General features: G+C 34.7%; 1 protein-coding gene across 42 annotated transcripts in view; it reads right to left on the reverse strand.

The window, feature by feature from the left end:
- PTPRD (protein tyrosine phosphatase receptor type D) overlaps positions 1-25,133 on the reverse strand; it is a 1,051,440-nt gene that overhangs the window by 60,663 nt on the left and 965,644 nt on the right. For all 42 annotated transcript variants that reach the window (XM_032441550.1, XM_015848960.2, XM_015848962.2 and 39 more), the window contains 2 exons: positions 20,884-20,981; positions 8,715-8,838 (listed from right to left, as the gene is read on the reverse strand). In XM_032441550.1, coding sequence (XP_032297441.1) covers positions 8,715-8,838; positions 20,884-20,981 — 222 coding nt within the window. The remainder of the gene's footprint in view (positions 1-8,714; positions 8,839-20,883; positions 20,982-25,133) is intronic.

Below are 25,133 nucleotides of genomic sequence, written 5' to 3' on the forward strand. Positions count from 1 at the left end.
TATTGCAGAAATTGGAATTAATGGCTTAGAAAATACAATTGCTAGGCACAATGCCATATTTTCTTCTCTTATCAAGATAATGAAACATTTTTGCACAAAACAGATGAAAAAGAAAAATTAAGCCAACAGGAGAAATCTACATCAACTGGGTATTATTACCAAAGGAACTGAGAAAGCTGGTAAGAAATGTTTTCTGCATAAATTAGAATTTCATTATGATGTCTGGTATCATACTTCGAAGCATATGTTATAAATAAAAGTCCAAAGAAAAAAGAAAAAGAAAAATAACACTTTGTAAAGTGGCTAAATGATCTTCTGGGAAAGCTGTCCTCTAGAGCTGATACTGCACAACTCAGCATGAAAATTAAGCATAAGAAGTATTGCGAACTGTGCACTAAAGAATGATCTTAATAAATATTATCAGCCAATGTTGCTGGTATTCAATGTAAATAATTCCAAAATTTCTAAAATTGTTAATACTCACTAACTTATATTACACTTGTCAATAAATCATATTGAAATAAATAACTTCTAAGTTAAACATAATTATTTAAAATAGAAGGAAGACCATTTTCCAGGGGGTGGATCACTTCCACCATGGAAACAGGCTGGCAGAGCTGGGGCTGTTCAGTATCTTCTGGGGATGGGGGGGGGGGGGGGGGGAAAGGGGAACAACAATGAAGGGGATAAATGCTTTAGCATGTTAGGACATTATGACAAGGGGAAATAGTTTAAGAGTGGAGATTTAGACTGGATAAAAGGAAGAAGCTTTTTTTATGACAAATGGTGAGGCACTGGAAGAGGCTGCCCTGAGATGTGGTGAATGCTCCATCCCTGGACACATTCAGCATCAGTCTGGACCAGGATCTGAGCAACCTGATCTAGCTGTGGATGTTCCTGTTCACTGCAGGGAGGTTGGACTGGATTATCTTTAAGGGTCCCTTCCATCTCAAATGATTATTTGATTCCATGAAATAAAGCTAGCTTTCACATTATAATTCATCATAAATGCAAGAAAGATAATCAAGATTAATAATTACAGGTGTTTTCAAAGAAGTTTTATACACAGTTAGGTTAAATGGACTTTTCAACTTGGTTTCAGCACTTGTCCTACCAAAAGAAACAAAATGTCTTACATGTTCTTTAGTCAGAAAAATCCTTTTACAACATAACTGCATTATGGTGCATCAAAAGAATATTGCCGGGATATGAAAAGGAAGGCCTCTTCACCACAGTACATGAGTAATATCTCATGGCTCAGCTCATTCATTTCAAGGAAACAACAACAACAACAAAAGAGTTAGCTTCTACTTAAACAATATCCACTCTGTGAAGATTTTTGTCAAGAGTTCTCACCAGGACTCTACAGAGTTACACTCCTACTAAAATCAAGAGAATTCCCAGCACTCAGGTCCATTTTGTTTTCTTTGTTCCTTTAGTATTACTCTTATGGTTGTTTTTTTGTTTTGTTTTTTTGGGGGAGTTTTTTGTTTTTTGTTTTTTTGCATCAAGTTTCTTCATTGCAGTCTACATGCATGATCTCAGTTTTGCATCATGTTCTGAATTATTTTCATTTTCTGTAATACCATTTTCCTGTTCTAACTTTCTGTCTCACACTTTGCCGCACTGGTTTTTCCTTTATCAAACATGTAGTAACAACTTAAAAACACAAAGCTTTCAAGAGAGGCTATGCTATCCTAAGGGGTTTAATGAAGTGTGTACAGTTAAAAAACAAAACAAAACAAAAACAAAAACAAAAAAAAACATTTACCAAACCTAAACATCTGTAAATGTTTCTACACTAACCAAGTGGAAACAATTATCAAAGAAAAATAAATATTAAAATGTTATTTTTTGGTGTACCTTTTCTGCTCATAAACTCATTCTGTGCTGAGAAAGCTGAACAATTCTCTGTCAAGTTCAATAGTGAAAAAAATAAAAAAATAAAAAAATAAAAAAAAAAATCACATGGCAATGATTTTCACTGCAGTACACTGCAAACCTTTGTAAGTTGCCATAACCAGAAGGACATACTAACATGTACAGAGGAAATTGCCATCTTTACTTAAATTTGGATGTAAAAGAGATCATTTCCACGAAAACATGGGTCAAGAATGGGACAAAGCAACTAAATTCTGCCTTCAGTGATATTGATATGAGCCATAACTAATTCTATTGGCATCAGGAAGATTCACTTAAGATTTAGAATGGCTTACCTTAAGTGTTATTTTAAACTAATCCAAGTATAATTTGACGTCTACAAGTTTCATCAAGGCAGAAACAGTATTTCTGTATAAAAGGTCATCTTCCAGATCATAACTGTACTATAGCTATTTTCGAGTAACCTTTTTCAGCTGTAGTGATAAATGACCAGAGTACACAATTTCCTTCTTCTATCAGACAGGAATCAAGCACAACAGGATCGGGTGAGTAGATGAGCATAAAGATATATATCCCATTTTCAAATATCTCAAGAGAACAAAGTCAAGTTTTTACAGAAAAAGAGTGAATAAACATTGAAATAAAATCAACCAGTGACAGAATTCAAGTGCATAAGGGTAAATAAAAATGCACTTAATTACTATATCTATTAATTTATGGAGAGTCTGTACTCATGAACTGATGTGTCAGTATTGCCTGTTGCTGTACACACAGGGATCCTCACTGCAAGGCTAATGAAGCAGACCTCAGAGTCATTGATTTTGTTATCTTGATTATCTGAAGATAGTTATGGACTTAAATAGCTTTAACTAGATTTTATATTTTATTTATGAACTCAAAGAAAATCATGAAATTATTTCAAGCCTTTACAAATGCTAAGTACTGAACAGACTTTCTATTCAGAAAATATTAGACCATAAACCTCTGTTTCTATACTGCTTTCCTAAGAGAGATGTTGTTAGTCTTAAAATAAGAAGTAGGAGTAAATGCTCATAAACAAGTAAGAAAAATGTAATGATGAACTGAAAATGCTAAAGAAGTTGTATGCTTGGGTTAAATCAATATCTGATGCAGTGAACCATACCAGAGCAAAGCCAAACAAAGGGTAGCTAGTAAATACCAATAACAAATCCGTATGAGCAACTTTTTGTAACATCAAGTCTTTATATGTTAGGAGAATAAAATAATTATTTGTAAGAATGAACATTGGTTAAATGAAAATATTTTACTTAGACTGTGCAAAATGCAGTGTATATCATCTTAATGTGATGTAAGAAAAATCAGTAGATTCCTGGATGAATTGTTAGGACTGCAAGAATCTTATAAAGACAGAAAGAATGAAGGAGACAGACATGGATTCTCAGAGAAAAATGTTGACTTATTGTGAATTTTGAGAATAAAAGAATATCAATTAATGTTTTGCTGAATAAGCAAAATTCAGCAGGACAAAGAAAGGTATTGTGCAGAGAGAAGGAAAATATTTGAAAGAGGCAGACAAGAAAATATGGAAAAAGTAAGATGTAAGGAATACATGGGAGCTGTATATTAAAGTGACAGGATGAGAGGAAATGGCCTCAAGTTGTGCCAGGGCAAGTTTAGGTTGGATATTAGGAAGAACTTCTTGACAGAAAGGGTAGTTAGGTACTGGAATAGGCTCCCCAGGGAGGTGGTTGAATCGCCATCCCTGGTTGTGTTTAAGAGCTGTTTGGATATGGTGCTCAGGGATATGATTTAGTGTAGAGTTTTTAGATTTAGGGTACAGGTTAGACTGCAGTTGGACTTGATGATCTTCAAGGTCTTCTCCAGCCTGGGTAATTCTATGATTCTATGATTCTAAAGGATGTAGGATACAGAAAACAGAAAGTTTCATGGAAAGAATAGCAGAGAAACAGTCCAGAAAAATCAAGAGCTCTGTTAAGAAAAAAAATAGTGATGCTTTTCATAATAATAATAATTACTTTAAATGTTGCGTAACTTGCTAATTTTAAGACAAGCAGAATGAAAACAAATTGCTTATTCAGTGCAGTATGACAGAGCCACCGATAACAGATTCTGACAGCACAATGGCATAGCGCACTGTGATATCAATAGTTTGCATGATAGTGCACAGCAGATATCCAAATCCAACATGAAATCATCATACTGTGATCAGTTTACAGGTGTCCAAAACTTTTAAAGCTCCAGCTCTGAGAATGAGTAGCACTGAACTAACTTGACAAATGATTCTTGTTGGATGTATCTTCTTGTTTGTGTATCTAAATGGCACACTAAAAGGGCCATCAGTGCCTATACTTAAATGAACTGAAATGATTTCTCGTTTGATAAGATATATATGCAAACAAACAAAATTAATAAGAAAAAAAAACCCTCAACCAGTTTCAACATGAGAATGCATTGCAAGTTGTGAGGTGCTGAATCCTTGTCCTCTATTTAAAAATGAGACATTTTGCTGAAGCCCTCCAGATGGGTATGTATACACGAAAAAGACAGTTTTCAGCAGAATAAATTACTCAATTTTTGTCTTCAGATTATAACACCATAGTGAATTCACAGGCCAGAATTAAACCCATGCAACTTCTCCAAGCATTGCTGGTGAGGTTATCATTATGCAGTCTAAATCATTCTTCTGTAACCTATTATCACTGCAATACTTATGCAGTTCTTATAGCAGTCTATACTTGGAGAAGAGAAATGGTATTTAATTATATTTTGTTATCAGAATACAGTATAGCTACAATGTGAGAAAGTGAGAATAATATGTATATTCCAGATATTTTTAATGATACATATTGAACAGATTTCTTTCTAAATCTAGCGACCATGACCTACACACCTGATACTAACAGACTATTAACTGGCAGCCAAATTAATAACAATACTTGCAGCTTCTTACTTTTTTCTTTATTTAAATCATTTATATTATAGACAGAGATATAGTAGAAATTCAAATCTACTAAGTGTCACATCAATAAAAATAAATAAATAACTGGAAAAGGGGAAACATAACTTATATTTTCAAGAAAGGATTTGAAGAAGAATGGATTTGATGGATGGAGAACTCAATGAATAAGGAATTGGCTACATGGCTACACTCAGAGAGTTGTGGTCAAAGGCTCAATATGCAGGTGGAGGTCAGTGATGAGAGGTATTCCTCAGGGATCAGTGCTGGGACCAGTGCTATTTAGCACCTGTGTAGTCAACATGGACAGTGCAATAGAGTGCCTCCTCAGTAGGTCTGCAGATGACACCAAGATGAGTGGTGCAGCTGACACATTAAAGGGAAGGGATGACATCCAGAAGGACCTGAAAAGGTTTGAGAGGTGAGCCCATACCAACCTTATATGAAGTTCAACAAGGCCTAGTGCAAGGTCCTGCACCTGGGCAGGGCAATCCCAAGGACAAATACAGGCTGGGTGGATAATGGCTTGACAGTGGCCCTGATAAGAAGGGTTTGAAGGTGTCAGTAGATGAAACTCGACATGACCTGCCAGTATCCTGGGCTGCATCAAGAAAAGAGTGACTTGCAGGTCAAGGGAAGTGACACTGCCCCTCCACTCTGCTCTCATGATATCCCACCTGGAGTACTGCATCCAGTTCTGGGGCTCCCAGCACAAGAACAACACTGAGGCACTGGAGAGAGTCCAGAGGAGGGCCATGAACATGATCAGAAGGCTGGAGCACTTCCCCATGGGGACAGAGAGAGATCTCCAGGGAGATCTTATAGTGGCCTTCAGTACCTGAAGGGGGCCTACAGGAAAGCTGGGGAGGGACTTTTTAAAAGGGCAAGTAATGACAGGACAATACAAAATGAGTTTACACTGGAATAGGGAAGATTTAGATACATCTCTGGAAGAAATTATTATTATTAGGTATCTTTACTTTTTTCATCACTAGCATTATGTAAAGCTATGTCACATATGGCAGGCCTTAAGTCTTGGACATCTACTAAAAGAACTGGCAATTGTTTTTAAAATACAGATTTTAAAATATTTTTAATATTTTTAATATTTTTAATATTTTAATCATTTATTATTATTATTATTATTATTATTATTATTATTATTATTATTATTATTATTATTATTATTATTATTATTATTCCTTACAGGATTAGGAATATAGACCTTGCTGTTGATCTGTAAACTCTGGGCTCAGATTCACCTAGATGAATACAATAAATTTCAATATATTCTTTTATTTTTTCATTATAGCAGAAAATTTCACTTTCCTTTCAAATGCCCCTCCCTGGTGTAACCAAAGATTAAAACACGCCAGATGGAATTTCCAGAATGTATATCAACAATAAATTTTGCAAAGTAAAGTTTTCCTTCAGGTGGAAATGTAAATTACAACTATTGAGAGTTTTCATTCCAAGAAGACTCCTGGTGGAGATTTTAAAATGAAATTTTAGAATATAAAAATATTTATTGCAGAGTGAGTATTTATGTGGTATAATTCCTTACTGCAGGTAATTATAGAGGTCTAGGAAATAGGACACAAATAAAAGTCTGAATATTTGCATGTGTAATGAGCACTATAAAAGATGCCAAAATAAATACTTTGAAAGAGTTTAGTGTTTCATAATTCAGGTAATTTTGAACAAATTTCTACGACGGAATTATTTTCATATTTTTTCTTAAAAGCAGCGGTGGAGTGACTAGGTGTAGAATGCAAGTCAGAAAGAGTACACTAATTACTCATGGCTTGTTGCCAATATGAGTTTTCTTACTGACTCTAAATTACTGCAGATAAGAATTATACATAACATCCAAACAAATACTCTTTGTATATTTGTAAAACAATACAGAAAAGGCCAAATTTAGACCCTGATTAACTTGTATAGTAATCTAAATATATATATCTATATTTAATGATATTCAAAGTTTCTCTTATCAATGTACCTAGAAACCTGAAGAGAGGATGCAATGGAGACATCAGTGATGTCCAGTGACAGGACAAGAGAGAATGGACACAAACTGGAACACTGGAAGGATTACTTCATTGTACAAGTTATGAAGAACTGGAGCAGGTTGCCCAGGATGATTGTGAAGTCTCCTTCCTGGGCAATCTTTGAAAGCCATCTGAACATGGTCCTATGGAACCTGCTATATATTGCCTCACTTGAGCAGATAGGTAGGATCAGATGACCTTAAGAGGTTTCTTCCTAACTTAACTATTCTTTGATTCTGTGACTCTATGATTCTCTAGCAGGGAATTTATGTATCAGATGGATCAAAATCTCATTTGTTTTTCTTTATACAACATTTTTCTTGACTATCTAGTTCTCTTTATCAGTGACACAGAACAGGATACTTTTCTTGAATTGCACTGAATACAACACTAATTAAAATACATTTTTGGCAGTGTTCAGACATAGTTCTATCAGGGGGTAGCAGTGCTCTATACTGCTACTTTTTTACAAAACAATGCAAAATATTGTGCCAATAAAAAAAATGTTGTCAGTACTACATCTCAAGCTTCAGAGACAGAACAAGTGTACACAGATGATCAGGTGCAAATTCTTCAAGTCTGTCACTGAATTTTCTGATCTTTGAGAAGTTCTTATCTGTATAAACAAGACCTCAAAAAGTGTCAGTGACACTGCTTTTCTCATCACCAACCAGCTGTTAATAAAACTATATGATGACACCTATAAATATTGCTCCTCCTACATCTAATGTCTTCAACTCTGAGGTAGCCAAATATAAGAAACTATAATCACAAATCTAAACTCTGCTGTTTGACTAGTAGCATGCTAGTTTCAGAGTATGACCTTGAATACCCAAGATCTTATATATCCTTCACAAGACTGTTAAGTAACTAAGACAATTTTCTTTTTCATATAAACCATTTCAATTTAATATATAAACTATTTTATTCTGACCATGATTAATAACTGTCAATGATATAGAAAAAAAAAATAAAAATGTAAATCTGGCCTCATACTAGGAAGAAGCTTAATGTTAAGACAAAACTGGTAAGAAAAGAAAAACCCTCCAGTGAAAACAAGAAATTTGTGTTGCTTTAGCTCTTACTAAAACAGATTAAATTCCTAAGGCTAGTCATTTTGGACAGGTTAAGTAAAGAATCTAAAATGTTTTTGGAGAGTTACGTGACAAAAAAAAGTTATAATGAAAATAATTATACCCCTCTGCCAGATTTTTGGCATTAAAATACTGAAGTTCCAACAATGTTTGTATAAGTGCATTTGCTTAGTTACTTTTACTTAATATTCATTTAATAAATGAAAAAGAAATAAAAAGGAATTTTTAATACAGATGTTCATATTTTCCCTGAAAACACAAAGTTTAATAGATTTATTTTCCTAGATTAAGACAACTGAAACACAATAATCAAGTACGTTGAAAATGTCATTGTTAGGTAAGAACCTTAATTCACTTATAATTGCTCTTCTTGTTCTCCAGAAGAAGCACAAGTAAACAGAAGCACAAGTAAACAACAATGATGGTTTACTTTAGATAATACTTTGGCATACATGCAGAGACTTGGTGCTGTTATCATTTGGTGCTGTATGTGACCCTGTGTCAAGTTGAGTATAGTTTCATAATGAATTACTATGAATGAAAATTAGAGGACTGTCATTATAGAAATGTACTGGTAGGAAGTAATTGTAACTAGTTTTTTTATTTTATTTTATTTTATTTTTATTTATTTATTTATTTATTTTTATTTTTTAACATGCCAAGATATTTGGAACTAGAACTACAGTGGATTTCAGTATTTATTTAATTTAACAGTAAAGTTCTCCTTACCTTCAATTGCTGAAAGTAGCACACGAGAATGGTCATATGCAATTACATTTGCATATCTATTCTTTGGTTTGTTTACTTCCAGGTTAGAGTGTTCCCATGTAAACTGTTGGCCTGGGTCAATAGACTTAAAAAGAGAAAAAGAAAGAAAGTAAACAGATTTTTTTATCTAAACACTACATACTTGTTTTTAGGAAGTTTACAAACTATATGCCCCAATCACTTTACCATAAAAACATCTTTCCTTTGAAAGAAAATTATTACTTTGGCAAATCTAGTAGCATATCACATAGTATAATCTCAAACATTTAGATTTTATGCATCTGAAATTCTCATCACAAATTTTAACCATAAGCTCTTCAAATCCAAGGTAACTGCCTTCTCTTCAGAAAGGCGAAGGTACATTATCCATCACTTTTTCTTTTCATTGCTTTGCAAGTGAGCAATATAGTAGGGAATGGGAAAAAAAAAAAAAGTCAAAAATCTTAGAAACACAGGGAAGAAGAAAATAAATGCTTTTATACTGATCTATTACAAAATGCACATGTTCAAACAACTCAGTGTCCTGTTTACTAAATAAAAAGTAAAACTGAAGAGAATTTCTAAAAGGAAAAGGTCTTGTTTTTGACTATTAGGTTTTTTTGTTTGCTTGTTTGTTTTTTTAATTTATTTTGCAGTTTGGCTCTGGACCAACACTTCATAAAAGTACTGCTCAGGGAACAAGGGAAAGTGTAATGACTGCTGATTTTTTATTTCCTTGTCCTGTCTACATTTAAAAGGTTGGTTTCCATCTTCCTTATAAGATTTATTTAAAAAATGAAAGGCCACAATGAAGTCTCCTCCAGGCTAAACAAAACAAAACTGGGCTGGGAGCCCCAGACCCAGACATGGTACTCCATGCAGAGTAGGACAACCACTTCCCTCACTCTTGTGGACAAGCTTTTTCTGATGCAGCTCAAAATACAGCTGGTTTTCTGGGCTGCAAGCACTCACTGCTGGCTCGTGTTAAGCTTTTCACCTGTCAAGATCCCAATGTCTTTCTGTGCACAGCTGCTCTCAATGAATTCTCCTCCCACTTTGTACACACATCTGGGATTGCCCTGCCTAAAGTGCAATACCTTTGGCCTCGTTAGGTTTATGTGTACTGAAGTTTTTCCTGCATTCTTTGATGCTTCACTAGGAGAACTAAATGCTGTACTGTTTCCTCTAAGATTGACATATACATACATAGGGGCAAATGCTAAATAAGTGGTAGATGGTACATGCTTCTGTCTGTCATGTATAGAAGGCTGTATAGAAGGTCACTTTGCATTGAGAAGTCATAATGAATCACATATTGTTTTACTTTCTGTATCATCAGAGACTTTAAAAGCATTCTATCACCGTATATATAGATAGCTCGTGTTTACAACACACATCCTTTGCTCAGTCCTTGTAAAAATCATCTGTTCCCTGTGCCAACTTGCTCTAAATTACTGAAAACTATCAAGGACATATGCCTAGACAGTAGTGGACCAGCAGCTAAGCTCCATACAGCAACTACAGCAGCAAACCATCATATTTACATTACTTACAATGACTCCCCACAGATTCTATTACACCAGTTGCAAGTCCATTCTTTGTTAATTAAATGAAAAATAAGACCTGTAACCTATTACAGTAGGTATTATCATACAATAAACATGGGCTAAATTAATTTATGCAATTAATATACATTCATTAGATTAATAACTTCTATTTGACTATCCATAACTCTGCATGATTCTTAAGAATCTTTATGTATCTTACAGTTTATTTCACCAGTATTATGAGAATGATGTTACTTCTTCCTTGAGATTAGATCTCAGTCTATCTTGGGATAGACTTATGAGTGGTAAAGAAGAATCAGGGAACAAAGTCACTTCAGGAAATAACAGGAAATAAGAAATGAGGGAGGGCTTCTCCAAGAAGGTTTCATGGTAGCTCAGCTGAAGTTTCTCTACACTAACGCATGCATCATGGAAAATAAAAAGGAAGAGATGGAAACAGTACTGCAATTAGAAACTACGATCTAATCATGATCATAGAAACATGTTGGGATGAATCGAACAAATGGAATACTACAGTTGAGGGCTTCACAGTTTTTAGAAGAGATAGGCTGTGTAGGAGTGGTGGAGGAGTTGCCGTCTATGTAAGAGACTGCAAAGAGCTGCCTCTGAGAAACAGCCAGGATCATGCTGAGGGTTTGTGGAAAAAGAATAGGGATCAGACCAATGAAAGACATCTGGTAGCCAGGGCTTTTTACAGGCCACCTGATTAATGGGAACCTTTTTATGAGACCTTCTTGCCTCAGCTACAAAAAGCATTGTGCTCATGGGTTTTCATCCTGATGGAGAATTTCAACCGTGAAGGCTTACTTAGCATGTTTTTTGCCTTAGCATTCAGCAGCAGTCAGGTTTCCCATACTTCTTATGTCCCTGAAACTCTAGGCAGTTGTTGAGGGTGCAAAATCTCCCCCACAGTAAGAGCAGTGCAAATTCAAGTTTATTACAGTGAATGAGTACAAGTCTATGGGGCCAAATGACATATATCCCAAGATCCTGAAGTAACTGGAAGTTGTTGCCAAGCAGCGTTCCATCAAGTCTGAAAAGTCACAGCTGTCAGATGAAGTTCCTGACTGACACTAAAAGTGATAGAAGGTAAGACCTGGGAAACTGAAAACTACTCTGTCTCTGGGAAGACCATGGAACAGATCTTCCTGGAAGCTATATTAAAGCATATGAGACAGCCAGCTTGACTTCACCAAAGGCTGATGACTTTGCCCAGTCATTACTGTGGTACTTATGGAATGACAGCAAGAAGAGGAACTGATGTCACATATCTGGAGTTCTGCAAAGCCTTTGAGATTTGTCTGCACCACATTCTTATCTATAAACTTGAAAGACATAGATTTAAAGATTTGACTGTTCTCTGGATAGGGAATTCATTGGATGGTTGCAGCCAGAGATTTGTGAGTAATGGCTCTTTGTCTAGAAGGAGGTCAGAGATGAATGATTTCCATACGTGTTGAAAATTAGCGCTCTTTAATGTTGTCATCATTGACCTAGACAATGAGATTGAGTGCACTGTCAGTAGGTTTGCAGACAACACTAATCTGAGGGCTGCAGTTGATACAGCGCAGAAAGAAGGGATGCCACTCAAAGGGAGAAGCTTGAGAAGTGGGCCCATATAAACCAAATGTAAGGTGCTGCACTTGAGTCAGGGCAATACAGATCTGTTTACAGACTGAGGGAAGAATTCATTGAGAGCAGCCCTGCAGAGAATGACATGGGGGTTCTGGCAGATGAATTGACATGAGCTAGCAGTGCATCAAATGAAGGACTGCCACCAGAGTGAGAAAAGTGGCAGTCTCCCTCTACTATGTCCTTAAGAGGCCCTACCAGAGGTACTGCCTCCAGCTTTGTAGCTCCTGGCACAAGAAAGACACAGAACTGTTGGAGGGGGTCCAGAGGAGGGCCATGAAGATGATCAGAGGGCTGGAGCACCCATGTTTTATAAAAAGGCTGATGGAGGGTCCTTTACAATCCAAGCCATTCAACGATTCTGTTTTTCTATGAATACAGCAAATTATGCGGGATGTTCATTGGTTATATTTTCAGTATTCTACACAGTTATATGTGTTCTATTCAGAGGTCTAGTAACAGTGTAGAAGATAGTAATTCCAAAATAAATGAAAGATACAAAAAAAAAAAAAAAAGAAAAGTAATAATAATAATAATAAAAAAATTAAAAGTGTTATACTTAAAGAGTTTTTTAAATAAAGCAATTACCTGACCAAGAATAAATCACATCTACACAAACCATTACAACTTTTTTGAGAGGTACATACACAAATACAATGTTTACATGTTTCCTCAGCAAGAAGTAAGGCTGATGTGCATTTTTTATGTTTTTAACAGAAGAATCTTCACTGTTTTTACTAAAAAAAAGTTTTTTTTATAATGAATGTTTTACATTTTTTAACAATTGTTTACAGTTGTTTACAATTTCACTTAGAAAATCATGTTCTAAGTAGATTTTCATGCATTATCAAAAGAACTTCAGCTCTAAATTATAGTTAATGTGTATATAATTTATTAATAATACTTTGTATTTAAAACTTAAACTTATCTGCCCTGTATTCTTCCATTTTTCAGTTCTTAATGTTTAGGTGATCTAAAGCAGGTTTTCCATTCCTTGAAAAAATTTAAACATTGTACAAGTAGATGAGGATCCTTAAAACACAGCAGTATACTATATGCCACACCTACTTCTTTGTATGACGTATATAGTGTATCTCAGTGATTAATACTGAGTCCTGCTTGCAGATGTATTTAGTATAAATTATATTGAATGGGCCCTCACTTTAATCTTTGCTCCTTTTCTCACCAATCCAAACCATTCTGTGGAAACAACATTTCCTTTTTTTTTTTTAATTTTTTTTTATTTTTTTAATTTTTTATTTATTTATTTATTTATTTTGGCTAAAGAACATCAATCTATATTTCCTCAGATTTAATAGCCATACTGGAACAAAGAGTAGAGCGGTATTGGCAGACACATTTCAGAAATGTGAAAGACCAATAACTCATGAATAACAAGTCTGTACTAACAGTTTTAATGAGTGGTTTAATGGTTTAATGGATGGCACTTTAATAGGATTTCTAGTATATTCATTCTAAAAGCTTGTCTTCAATAAAGCTGTCATTAACAAAGAACTGGATTTCTTAATAATATAACTCTGGAATATGGGTGCTTTGTGCAAAGGAAATAAAGATATCCATAATACCGTTATTACCCTCCCATGCTTTGACTAATCTTTCAGCTATTGTGCTCTAGATAGTTGGCTGCTGAAGAAAGCAAAAAACCTTAACTAGGAAAAAACAAAAACAAACTAACAAACAAAAACCCTAACTAGGAAAATACTTGAGAAATATGTATATGATGCAACCTACACAAAATAGTTCTCTTACTATGAATCATGGTAACAAGAAAATGTTTCTGGAAGAATTTTGAAGGACTCACTACCACACTAATCTCTACACCTGCTCAATGTGAAGTTTATCTTCAGGCTAACTAACAGGCTAATTCCTTGCTAACACTGCCAGTCGCCTGAGAATATGTACTGGTGTAATACTGAGAAAGGAAGGAGAAGAACAAAATTCCTGGTGTAAGACTCTTGCTCTCATGGAACAATGCTCTACTTAGGGTTACTAGGACAACATGTGAAGAGCTAGCAGGTCTGGGTTTGTGTGTAGGGGGACACTGCTAGTTACTACAGAGGATTCACAGACCCAGAAGGAGAAGGAAGTATGGTTCATACAAAATTTCCCAGTACTGCGGGTGTAATCTGAGCCCCAAATTAGATCAAAAACATGAGTTCACAAGAAAAAAATGAATTCTAGTTAGAAAAAGAAGAATACAATAAAGAAATTTAACATAATGTCAATGCAAATAGACTGCACGACTGAAGAAAGTAGTTAACTACCCATAAAACTGAACATTTTCACTGTCTTTTGCCAATGTCAGAAACTGCAGTAAGAATATCATATAACTAATGAATACACAAAAGGATAGTAGTATATTATGTAAGAAACAAGCTAACAGAATGACAGTTACACAAAGCATTACAAAAACATAATGCATGAACTGCAATACAACCTCATGCCAACTTGCTAGTGGAATTACATGTTTCTTCTAAGACAGAGTTTTCACAGCATACAGAAAAGGCTAGGCTGCCATTCACAGGTTATAAGGGGGACAAATCCATATTTTTTGCATGAGGTGCTTTTTGTTTTTGTTTTTGTTTTTGTTTTGTTTTGTTTTGTTTTGCATCTTGTTCCTAGAAATAGAATTGAAAATGCCTGAATGAGAGATTTCCTGTTGAATCTCAAAGGAAAATGACCAACTGTTCAAAAGCAGACATAAACACATCTAAAGCTTTTGCCACTTCCTCTTGAGAATAAACACATTTCCTCTATCATATCAAGCAATAATCCTATGACAAAATGAGACTGCATAAAATTATTTTCCAATGGCATCTAAGAAGGTACATTTGTATATTACTTAAGTGCACTTAAAGAGGAAAGCTTACTTTGAAGGAGAATCTCTGTTACATAAAAGTTATAGAAAACTTTTTTTGAACTCATTTTGTATTTGTCTTTCATCTTAAGATGTAATTCATTCATTTTCTGTTTATAGTTAAAATCTTCTGTGTTTGATATCATAACCAGTTATGTCAGAAATAACTAAGTGTTGAAAACAAAGGATTATACTCCAAGCAGGGAAAAAAATGTCAGGAGCAGATAAGGAATGAAAAAACAAAACAAAACAAAACAAAAAAACCACAAACCAACAGCTTAGTTTAAATATCCCTTCTATTAAAACATCTTCTTGTTTTGTTTTGGAAGAGTATGTGAAATAAAGAAATTCTTTAAAATTTTTAACAGTCTCACATCAAACACTGGTGCTGCTTTAAATTTTCAGCATGTTTTTAAAAGGCTGTCAACAATGATTTGGGTGTGTGTGTGAAAGGAATAAAGGAGACTTGTTCCATGCAGGAAAAAAAAAAAAAAAAAAAAAAAAAAAAAAAGCCTTTTTAAAAAAGTCTTTAGAAAAAGCCTTTTTAAAACCCTTCTTCACTGGTTTCTTCATTTCCCTTCATAAAGATTCTAAAAACTGCAGGTGAATCTTTAAAAAAAACAACAATAGAAGAAAAACAAACAAACAAACAAAAAACCCACCCTCATAAAACTAAGATTTACATATAACAACATATATATAGTATATTCTTAAATGATTTTTCTTGCTGAAATGGACTATGTTGCTCTTCCTTCTTATATCTGGTTTTCGTTGGGTAAAGTAAAGCTGACATTTATTATAGATACATAGATTTTAAAACAACCTCCATGGAATTTCTTGGCAAATAGCATTAGCTATCAGTCCAAAACCTAGCAGGATAGTATATTAACATCAGCCTTCTTGTATATGGATACTCTTTTAATTGTATAAAGAAATGGTGTTAGACCAAAGAGGCATTCACAGCACAAAGTAAAGTTATAATACACTGCTACTCATCTTGACTACTGCCATTTCAGATTCCCGCACTGTCTTCAAAATTGTCACTCCTAACTATCTTACTGTCTCAGAGACTATTATAGATGGAAATAAGCATCAAACAATCTTTGCAAAAGCCATACATGCTATTAGTAAAAAGATAAAAACCGTTAAAAGTTTACTGACTATACAAATTGTTTCTCAGTAAATGGAACCTATCCTATAAAAATACAAGTGTAGAATATCAATATATGCTGTTTTTAATTTTAGGGGAAAAAACAAAAAAGGAAACTACTGATGAAACTACTGTAAAAGCAAACAAGAGATTTTTTTTTTTTAATTTTTTTTTCTGAGGATGAATTCTTTTTTGCATGTAAGTTACTATTATCTGTAATGATACGGTAGTTAAGTGCAGCTGTTTCTCTGATGCAGATTCATTCAGTAGGCTATCTGATCTTCACAGATTTTAAAAGTGTTTTATATTAATAAGCTTTATAATTGATTTTTCCATAGAAAACATACTATGTTTTAGTGTCCATGGCTTATCTTGTTGAAGCTTGAGATATAAAAACATAAATGTAGTACATTCAGTAAATTGTCTTCTCATCAGAGATCCTTCTAACTGATACTGAAAAGCTACAGTAAAACTTAATAGCTTGGCACTGCTTAGCAGAGTCAAAATACACCGTTGCTTTTCCCTGTAATCAGTGTTAAAGCGTCTCTTATCATTAAATAACCAGCATACATACATACAGACACATTCCAAATCATGCATTAACATGCAAAGGCCAATATTGCAATCTTTGTGTTACTAAAACAGATCCTCAAAAATAACAATAATAACAAATAAATAAATAAATAAAATCTGAATCTAACCCCTTAAGGGTGTAAAGCAAAGAATGATGGCTGATCCCTGATGACAATAATGAAACTGTTTTACACAAGATCCAGGAATTCGCTTTGGACAAATAGATTTTCTGTTCTGTGTGACAGTAGGAAATTACTTTAGTAATCTAACACATATATTGAATAAAATAGGCAGCATCTTAATATTTCTCTCTCCATGACCACCCCTTATTGTTAAATTCTAAAGCTTAAGAATGAGATACAATATATAAAGGTCAGTTTCTTGAATATGGCTTTCTACTCAGCAGCTGTGAACTCCATATGAAACCTTGAACTGCATTAAAATCCCACTGAAACTGCCAAAGCCAGTAGAAGCTTAATAATGATATATCTGGGTCAAGAACTTTCTATTTCAGTTAAATAATACAAAATAAATATGTGACATAAATGATATGCTTTGGTAACAAGGTAAACCTTTTTCTAAGGCTTCAAGATTCCAATCTAACACTTACTGAGTGGAATTACAGAAAATTTATTTGTAAGTATAAGTGAACTTTACTGAGAAGAACTAGCTGTGCTAAAATTACAAAACCACTTTATTGAACAGGTTAATTATAGGTTTATTTAAATTTTGCAATAGTTGTAATCTTTAGGGCTTAGCATCTATCCTCCCATGAAATCTGGTATTCAAGGTAAAGTTATGAGAGAATTACAAAAATGGATATCTAAACATTATCTTCTAAGAGCTGGGGTAATAGGATCCCTGAAGAAGACGCTATTAAATAGTTTCTTAATATATGTAGAAGAAAGAACTCCTTCAATTAATTGCAACAAAACTTTCAAAACATCAAGCCAATGGAAGCCTGTCTACATTAGATAATAGATTCTTTTACCATATTCTATTATGGTGCTCTACTCTTTTTTTTCTCCTCTTCTCCTTCACTCTTCTTATACTCTCCTCTTCTTGTCCACATCCTCTTCTTTCACTCCTCCTCCTTCCTTCTCCCTCTCCTCTTCCTTCTCCTCTCCTCTCCTCTCCTTTCCTCTCCTCGGTCCTCTTTCCTCTCCTCTCCTCTCCTCTCTGCCTCTCCTCTCTTAATCTCTCCTCCTCGTTCGCTTCCTTCTCCCTCTGCCTCTCCTCTCCTTCCTCTCCGTCCTCCTCCTCCTCTCCTCACCCTTTGCCTCTTCCTCTTGCGCTCTTCCTCGTCCCTCTCCCCTCTCCTGCTCCTCTCCTCTCCTCTCCTCTCCTCCCCTTTCCCCCCTTCTCCTTTCCTTCTTTCTTTTTCTCTTCTATCTTTTTTTATATACATATACATATACATATACATATACATATACATATACACATACACATACATATACATTTTATACTTATCCTTTTATATGTATAAACACACACACACATATATATATTAGTGAGAAAGCTTATACTATCTTATAATGTACAGCCACATTGTTTTCTATAACATTTATTTTCCCAACTTGTCACATTAACCCTATGCATCCCTTTCAAAACCAAGACATAGATGTGTGCAATTTGGGCATCTGTCTAATGCACATTTTACATTCTTTCTCAATTAGATTTCAGGTAGCACAGAAAGGGACATATGAATCCTCATACTCACAAAAGAAAGATACTGGTGAGAAAACAAAGAAACAAGCCAACTAAAAATCCTGGAAAAGATATAACCCAGCTTTTCAAAAGCTTTCTGTCAGTTAAATGAAGTGAGATGAATTTAGTAATGTTTGAAGAAAATAATCCTGTCTTCTCTCATGACCTAGGCATCCAAATGTGGCCTGTGAGGGCATAAGATAGTTAGAAGATTTCATTAAAAAATGAGGATAGAGAGAAAAATTATGCAGAGGAGACAATATGTAGTTGTGTGCCTTCTCGGAAAAAAGTAGTCAAAGTCGTGAAGAGAGAGATTGGTTTTGGTCACTTTGAAGAAAAACATCTGGGAACGGGTGTTTAAGGAATACTCTAGCAGAAGACAGTGGGTACATATAAGATAAAAAGATGCATACAAGCTATGTGATAAGTAATATTTTCTAAGCAGTAACTAAAGTAAGATAAGAAAAAAGTAATATTAAAACACTGCTTTGTTTTTTTGCAGCCAGCCAACCAAGACAGCTGAAAAGTGAATGTTTATCGGGAAACTGTACATTTATTTTTTATGTTATATTATCACAGAATTTTCATGACAGTTGTTGAATGCTATCAGTCTAGTTTATAAGAATTTCATAAATGCAATGTAAGAAATTTCATAATAAAAATAAATGGAGTGTAAGGAGAAGAAGGCAGTTATGCATTTGTACACATATACATATGTGACCACTGACGAAAAATGTTTTTTTTGTTTTTTTTTTTCTCCAAAGGAAAATTAAATGGAGTATTTTATTACAAGCAACAAAAATAAGTGGTTTCCTGCTAAAAGTTTTACCTTTGCCTTTAACTGAAGAAGACAAAAAATCTCTTTTCATTCTGCGTTACCAGTTCAAACAAAATCTGAAGTGACAAAAACTGAACTGTTACCATCTGTACCCATCTTTGCTCTGATAGTTACTTTTAAGAGACATCAGTGAGGACTGCTGAAAGGCAAGGTCCCAGTCCCCAACCGCAAATGTTCCCACCAGCTCCCTTTTGCTGGCACTAGAGCTCACACAGCCATGTGGTGAGCTAGTTCAGGGAACTGATCCAACTGAAAATAGCAAAGAAAAATAAAACAATTAGTTTTCTGCTAAATCTATTTCCTGAGACAATCCCTGAACAGCTGCACATGTGCTAGTGCCAGGACTGGCACAAGAGAAACAACAGGAATACACAGCCAAGACGGGGAAATGACCTACAGTGATCACCAAGCTGCAGCCTTAGAACACTGCCTACGCTAGACCATGAAATTAAATAGCAGAGCTTTTCGGCAATTCTGTTTCAAAATGAACATTGAACTAGTTAGAAACAAAGTGGCATTTCTAAAGTTGAGATTTCGAAGGTAATTTTTGACTATTCCTAGGGAGAACCAATGTGAGTGAAGCTTGGTGCTGATCTAAAGTTGGTCACATTTTAATCTTCAGTATCTGATTTAGTAAAAAATAATGTAAAATGAAAGACAGAATGTATAGGGTCTGTTTATATAGGTGAACCGTTCTGATAATATTGATACCAAGCATTCAATTATTTAGCACATCTTCACAACGCTGGCTGTAAACTCTTAAGATAACATTCTCAAGACTATTTGAGTTTTTCAGTTATATTACATTGTAAGAAGAATCATATCACCATCAAAAGATGCTTAAGACATAGTAGAGTTGCATTTTACTGGAAATTATACTACATTGTATGAACTGTGATGACATTCATCATTTATTTCCTACACAGCTATTCCAAGGAATTTTTCTGTAGTACAACAGGAAATGATTGTCAAATTCATGCTAAATACTAGTTTTCTTTTTTCTGTTTTTCTCTTTTTTTCCCCCCACACTGAACATGTCATTACACAAATTTCCCCATCTGATCCTTCGTATATCTTTATAGTTAAGAAAAATTTTTCATTTAGAAATGTGAAAATATACTCCCACATTTTTTTGACTGCAACAATAAACAAGATCCCTGAGATGCTCTTCAAAAGAATTTATTTCCATAATTTGTAGAGAGTACACAGACCTTTTGATATCTAATGAGGTTATTTTTCTGAACAGTCCTAACTCTGATCACTGTTTAATTAAAAATATCAGTTGTATTTCGCTATTGCAATAGTAGGTATTCATCTTTACCAATTCCTGTCAAGGCTCTAACTATATTACACATTTACAGGATCTCTCTATTGAGAACTCACACGTACTAGGCAAGTACAAATTCTTTAATTCATGAAAAACAAACTTAGTGGACTGCAGTTTCTTCTTTGAGGACTGTAAGGGTCCAGTTAATACTTAGCAACACAGTGCATAACCCAATGAGCTTTTAACTGCAGAGTAGATGGATAGTGGTGCTCTAAAACTGAAAGTGCTATATCATTCAACCACTGCTTCAAGTATGTGCACAAAGAATCTGCTCAACTCATATCTTTACAAAATATTGTTAGCTGCAAAGGAGCCACCTTGCTGATCTAGACATTTTACACAATGGACTTACTTTACCATGGCTTTATCATACAAAAATGGCATCAGTATGGTGGATACATATCAGGGATAAGCCTAGAGAAACAAAAAAAACCATGATATTTTTGATAATTTGAGAATTGAGAAAATAAATTACCTCATACTCCTGTGAAAACTTCAAATTGTCATTTGCTTTCAATCTTTCAATATGATCTGCAAGTTCCAAGATAGGTATTGGGGGATGACTGGCCATACCTGTTGGAAAAGAAAGAACCAAATTTCAAATAAATTACAGTGATGACAGCACTACAGAAATCAGAAAATGTAGTAATTAGAATGGCTATAAATGTATAAATAGTAAAGATGTCATATGTGAGAGGAGCAGGCAAATAGTTTGGTTACTCAAAGCACGACATGCTCTGGACAGATGAGCCCTAAAGCCAAATTAAAAGAAGTTACCAAGCATATTCCCAAAGCTAACATTCCTAGTGTAAAGGAAAAAGTTACTGTGAGATGAGCCAATGAGGTTAGCTAGGCATGGAAAAATGAGACAGTTAGACCTAATGTCGACCTCTGCTTTGAATAATGACTCTTAACGTCATTTCAAACTTCTTCTCCTGCACTATATGAAATGGAAACTGCATTGAATTAGATGAGGAAAGATGAGCTGAGAAACAGACACTGAAAGAGCCCTAAAGGGGAAAGAATAGTATTTTGACAGAAAGCAAAGTGACTTATGCATAATCAAGAAAAACGAACTTGAGGGATGAAGGTTACCAAGGTAACCGCAGACACCTGAACCTGCAAAGGAAATGGTATAAAACAAAGAAATCTCGAACCAAACTAACTTATAAAATTAATGTAAGTAAAATGAAATGGATAGCTTGAGGATTAATAACAATGTATCAAGGCTGACTATGTGTTCTGACTAAATTAAAAATACTGAAAATATTTTATGAAATTTTGAGGTTACTGACATTCACATGCAAATACAAATGACTAGAATAGCATGCATCATTGCTTTTAGACAACAGTCACTGAAGACAATATCAGACATCAGACAGTTAGAGCTTCAAAAATGTTTTCACTAGTAGCAGATTGTAGAAGCAGGGGTTGTACAGTTTAGCTGGACACACATACTGACTGCACTAATACCTTAATATACGCTTTATCTATAACCCCATTTATCAACCCCCAAGAGTACCTACAATCTACTTCAGGTGTAAACATCTTTGTCTACTGATGAAGATACTAAGTAAGAAATAAAACTAAGAGTTGGGAAACAGAGAAAGGTATGTGTGAGGGAGGAAGTACAGGGACAGCAAGGCAAAAGAAGGACAGAAGAGATGTGGGGCCAACTAGCATAATCTGCCAGCTGAAGATCTGACAGGCAAAAAATTGTGAACATCATTGTTTTAATGTGTGTCTCCATGACCCTCATCCAACTGCGTACATTCTTCTCTTCATGCTTAATTGAAGTGAGTTCAATTGCTTGTGGGAAATCAGAGCTGGCTAGAAAAAATAAACTAGTGAACCCCAGAATCTCTTGCAATTACAAAAGGAAAACACTGATGATTCAAGGGGGCTCAAGCTGGAAGCCATGTTGCACAATGTCATTTGCTTTGTCACCGTGAATTTCAAGAACATGCCTAAGACAGTTAACTTGCATTTCCTATATTGTAACTGAAAATGACCATGCGATTACAACACAGTCACACTAGAGTTTTTCTCTCCCTTCCTCCCTTCCTTCCTTCCTTCCTTCTTCCTTCCTTCTTCCTTCTTCCCTTCTCTTCTTCCTCCCTTCTTCCATTCCTTCTCATCCATTCCTCCATTCTTTCTTTCTTCCTTCTTCTTCTCCCTTCCTTCTTCCTTCCTCTTCCTTACTCTTCCTCCTTCCTTCCTTCTTACACTCCTTTCTTTTCCTTCCTTCTTCCTTTCCTTGCCTTCCTTCCTTCTTCCTTCCTTCTTCCTTCTTCCTTCCCTTCCTTCCTTCCTTCCTTCCTCTTCTTTCCTTCTTCCGTCCTTCCTTCTTCCTTCCTTCCTTCCTCCTCCCTTCCCTCCTCCCTCGCCTCCCCTCCCCCCCAGCCTCCCTCGCTTGCCTCCCTCCTAATCCTCCTCCTCCCTTCCTTCCTTCCGTTCCTTCTTCCTTTCCTTCCTTTCTGTCTTTCTTTCTTTCTTTCTTTCTTTCTTTCCTTTCTTTCTTCTCTTTTCTTTCTTTCTTATTTCTTTCTTCTTTCTTTCTTTTTCTTTTCTTTCTTTTCTTTCTTTCTTTCTTTCTTTTTTCTTTCTTTCTTTCTTTCTTTCTTGTCTTTCTTTCTTTTTCTTTCCTTCTTTCGTTTGTTTCTTTCTTCTTGTCTCTCCTTCTCTGTCCTTCTCTCCTTCTCCTTTCTTTCTTTCTTTCTTTCTTTCTTTCTTTTTCTTTCTTTCTTTTTTCTTTCTTCTCTCTTCTTTCTTTCTTCTTTCTTCTTTCTTTCTTTTCTTCTCTTCTTTCTTTCTCTTTCTTTCTTTCCTTTCTTTCCTTTCTCTTTTTCCCTTCTCTCTTTCCTCCTTCTTTCCTGCTGTCTTCTTCCTTCCTCTTTTCTCTTGTCCTTCCTCTATTTCTTTTCTTTTCTTTTTCTTGTTCTTTTCTTTTCTTTGGCTTTTCTTTTCTTTTTCTTTTTCTTTTCTTTTCTTTCTCTTTTTCTTTTCTTCTTTTCTTTTCTTTTCTTTCTCCTTTCTTGCCTTTCGTTCCTTTTCCTTTCCTTTCGCTTTCCTTTCCTTTCCTTTCCTTCCTTTCCGTTCCTTTTCCTTTCCTTTCCTTTTCTTTCCCTTTTCTTTTCCTTTTCTTTTTCCTTTTCTTTTTCCTTTCCTTTTCCTTCCCTTTTCATTTGCTTTTCCTTTCCTGTCCTTTTTTTCTCCTTTAGCTCTTCTTTTCTTTTTGTTTCTTTGAGATTTCACAGAATACTAATAATGTCCAGCAACACTGACTCTATCTGACTCTATAAACATATATTTTTATATTACCATCATAGCAAATACAGGTAAGTGAACGCGATTGTTTAAGTAGACATAAAAGCAATTTGCCAGTCATCAAACTAAGGAAAAACAGAATAGTCATCTCTAATGAGGAGATTTATTAGAAATTTCAGTTAATAAATCAGCCTATAATGAATAATTTGTATCAGTTCAGGTTGTCTCCCATTTTCTTTGAAATTTCATTTATTCTCAGAAGAGTGTGGGTGACAGACAACTAACAGTTAAACTGATTGATCCAGATCAAGCACCCCTATGGAAAATATGTCAGTGAAAAGGCACAAGAGAAGTCTAGATTGATCCAGAAATGGAGGTGGACTGATGTACATCTAAAACAGTGCTTGAACAGAGAAAATAATAGAGACAAAGATGTTTAGACCTTTTCGAGCGAATCGTGGGAGAGAGTTATTATCATATAAGGACTGAGTGGTAGTTTGGCTAGAGAGGGAGGACACAGAGCAATCAGGGAGGCGTAGGGGACTGAATTACTGCTCAAAGCTGCAAAAAGTAAAAAAGCCAATTGGAAATGGGAAACAAATTAGTAACAGTAGTAGATCACCATAATCAATCAATCTTGTACATACAGGCACTTCAGACATGCACAAAACAGAGTCTGGAAACTCAGCTAAGGTGTTTAGAGGTCCAATTACCCTACAGTAAATGTAAAGGACATAAAACCAATGAGACAAGACTTGTTGTATACATGATGAACCTGACTAAATGACCAGCATAAAAAATATCAATAATTATTTCATTAGTTCATTGTGAAGGACCTTTTTTCATTTTTTTTCTTTTCTTTCCTTTTCTTTTCTTTTCTTTTCTTTTCTTTTCTTTTCTTTTCTTTTCTTTTCTTTTCTTTTCTTTTCTTTTCTTTTCTTTTCTTTTCTTTTCTTTTCTTTTTTTTCTTTTCTTTTCTTTTTTTTTTTTTTTTAAATGCTGATTATCCAGTACTTTTAAATAGTTCTTATTTATGTGTTCCTCCACATGTCAGCTAAAGTGAGAATTCATATTAAACACTTTGTACAAATTAAAACTTGATGTAAAAACTTTTTAATAAGAAAATAAAAGTACTCAAAACTTCTGAAACTTGGTTTTTTTGTGATCACATATATAACCCTTTCTCCAGGATTTACTTTAGACATTTATATTTAAGCACTTTTGAACTTGCTTCAAATAATATACAAAGTGTGTTCTACTAAGATGCTAAAACTAGCTATTTTCTTAAAAAGAACTGCTAGAAAACGTTTGTGATGTAATCAGTCTGTGAATCATGACAAGCATCATAATAGAATATGCTATGAATGAACTTGTTAAGATCTCAGTCTACCTCATGTAGAAGCACCAGGCTCCTAGTCGACTCAAAACCCCACCCAAAACACAGGTAAGTACTTATTT

This window comes from Coturnix japonica, chromosome Z, assembly GCF_001577835.2.
Source record: "Coturnix japonica isolate 7356 chromosome Z, Coturnix japonica 2.1, whole genome shotgun sequence".
NCBI classification, from domain to species: Eukaryota; Metazoa; Chordata; class Aves; order Galliformes; family Phasianidae; genus Coturnix; species Coturnix japonica.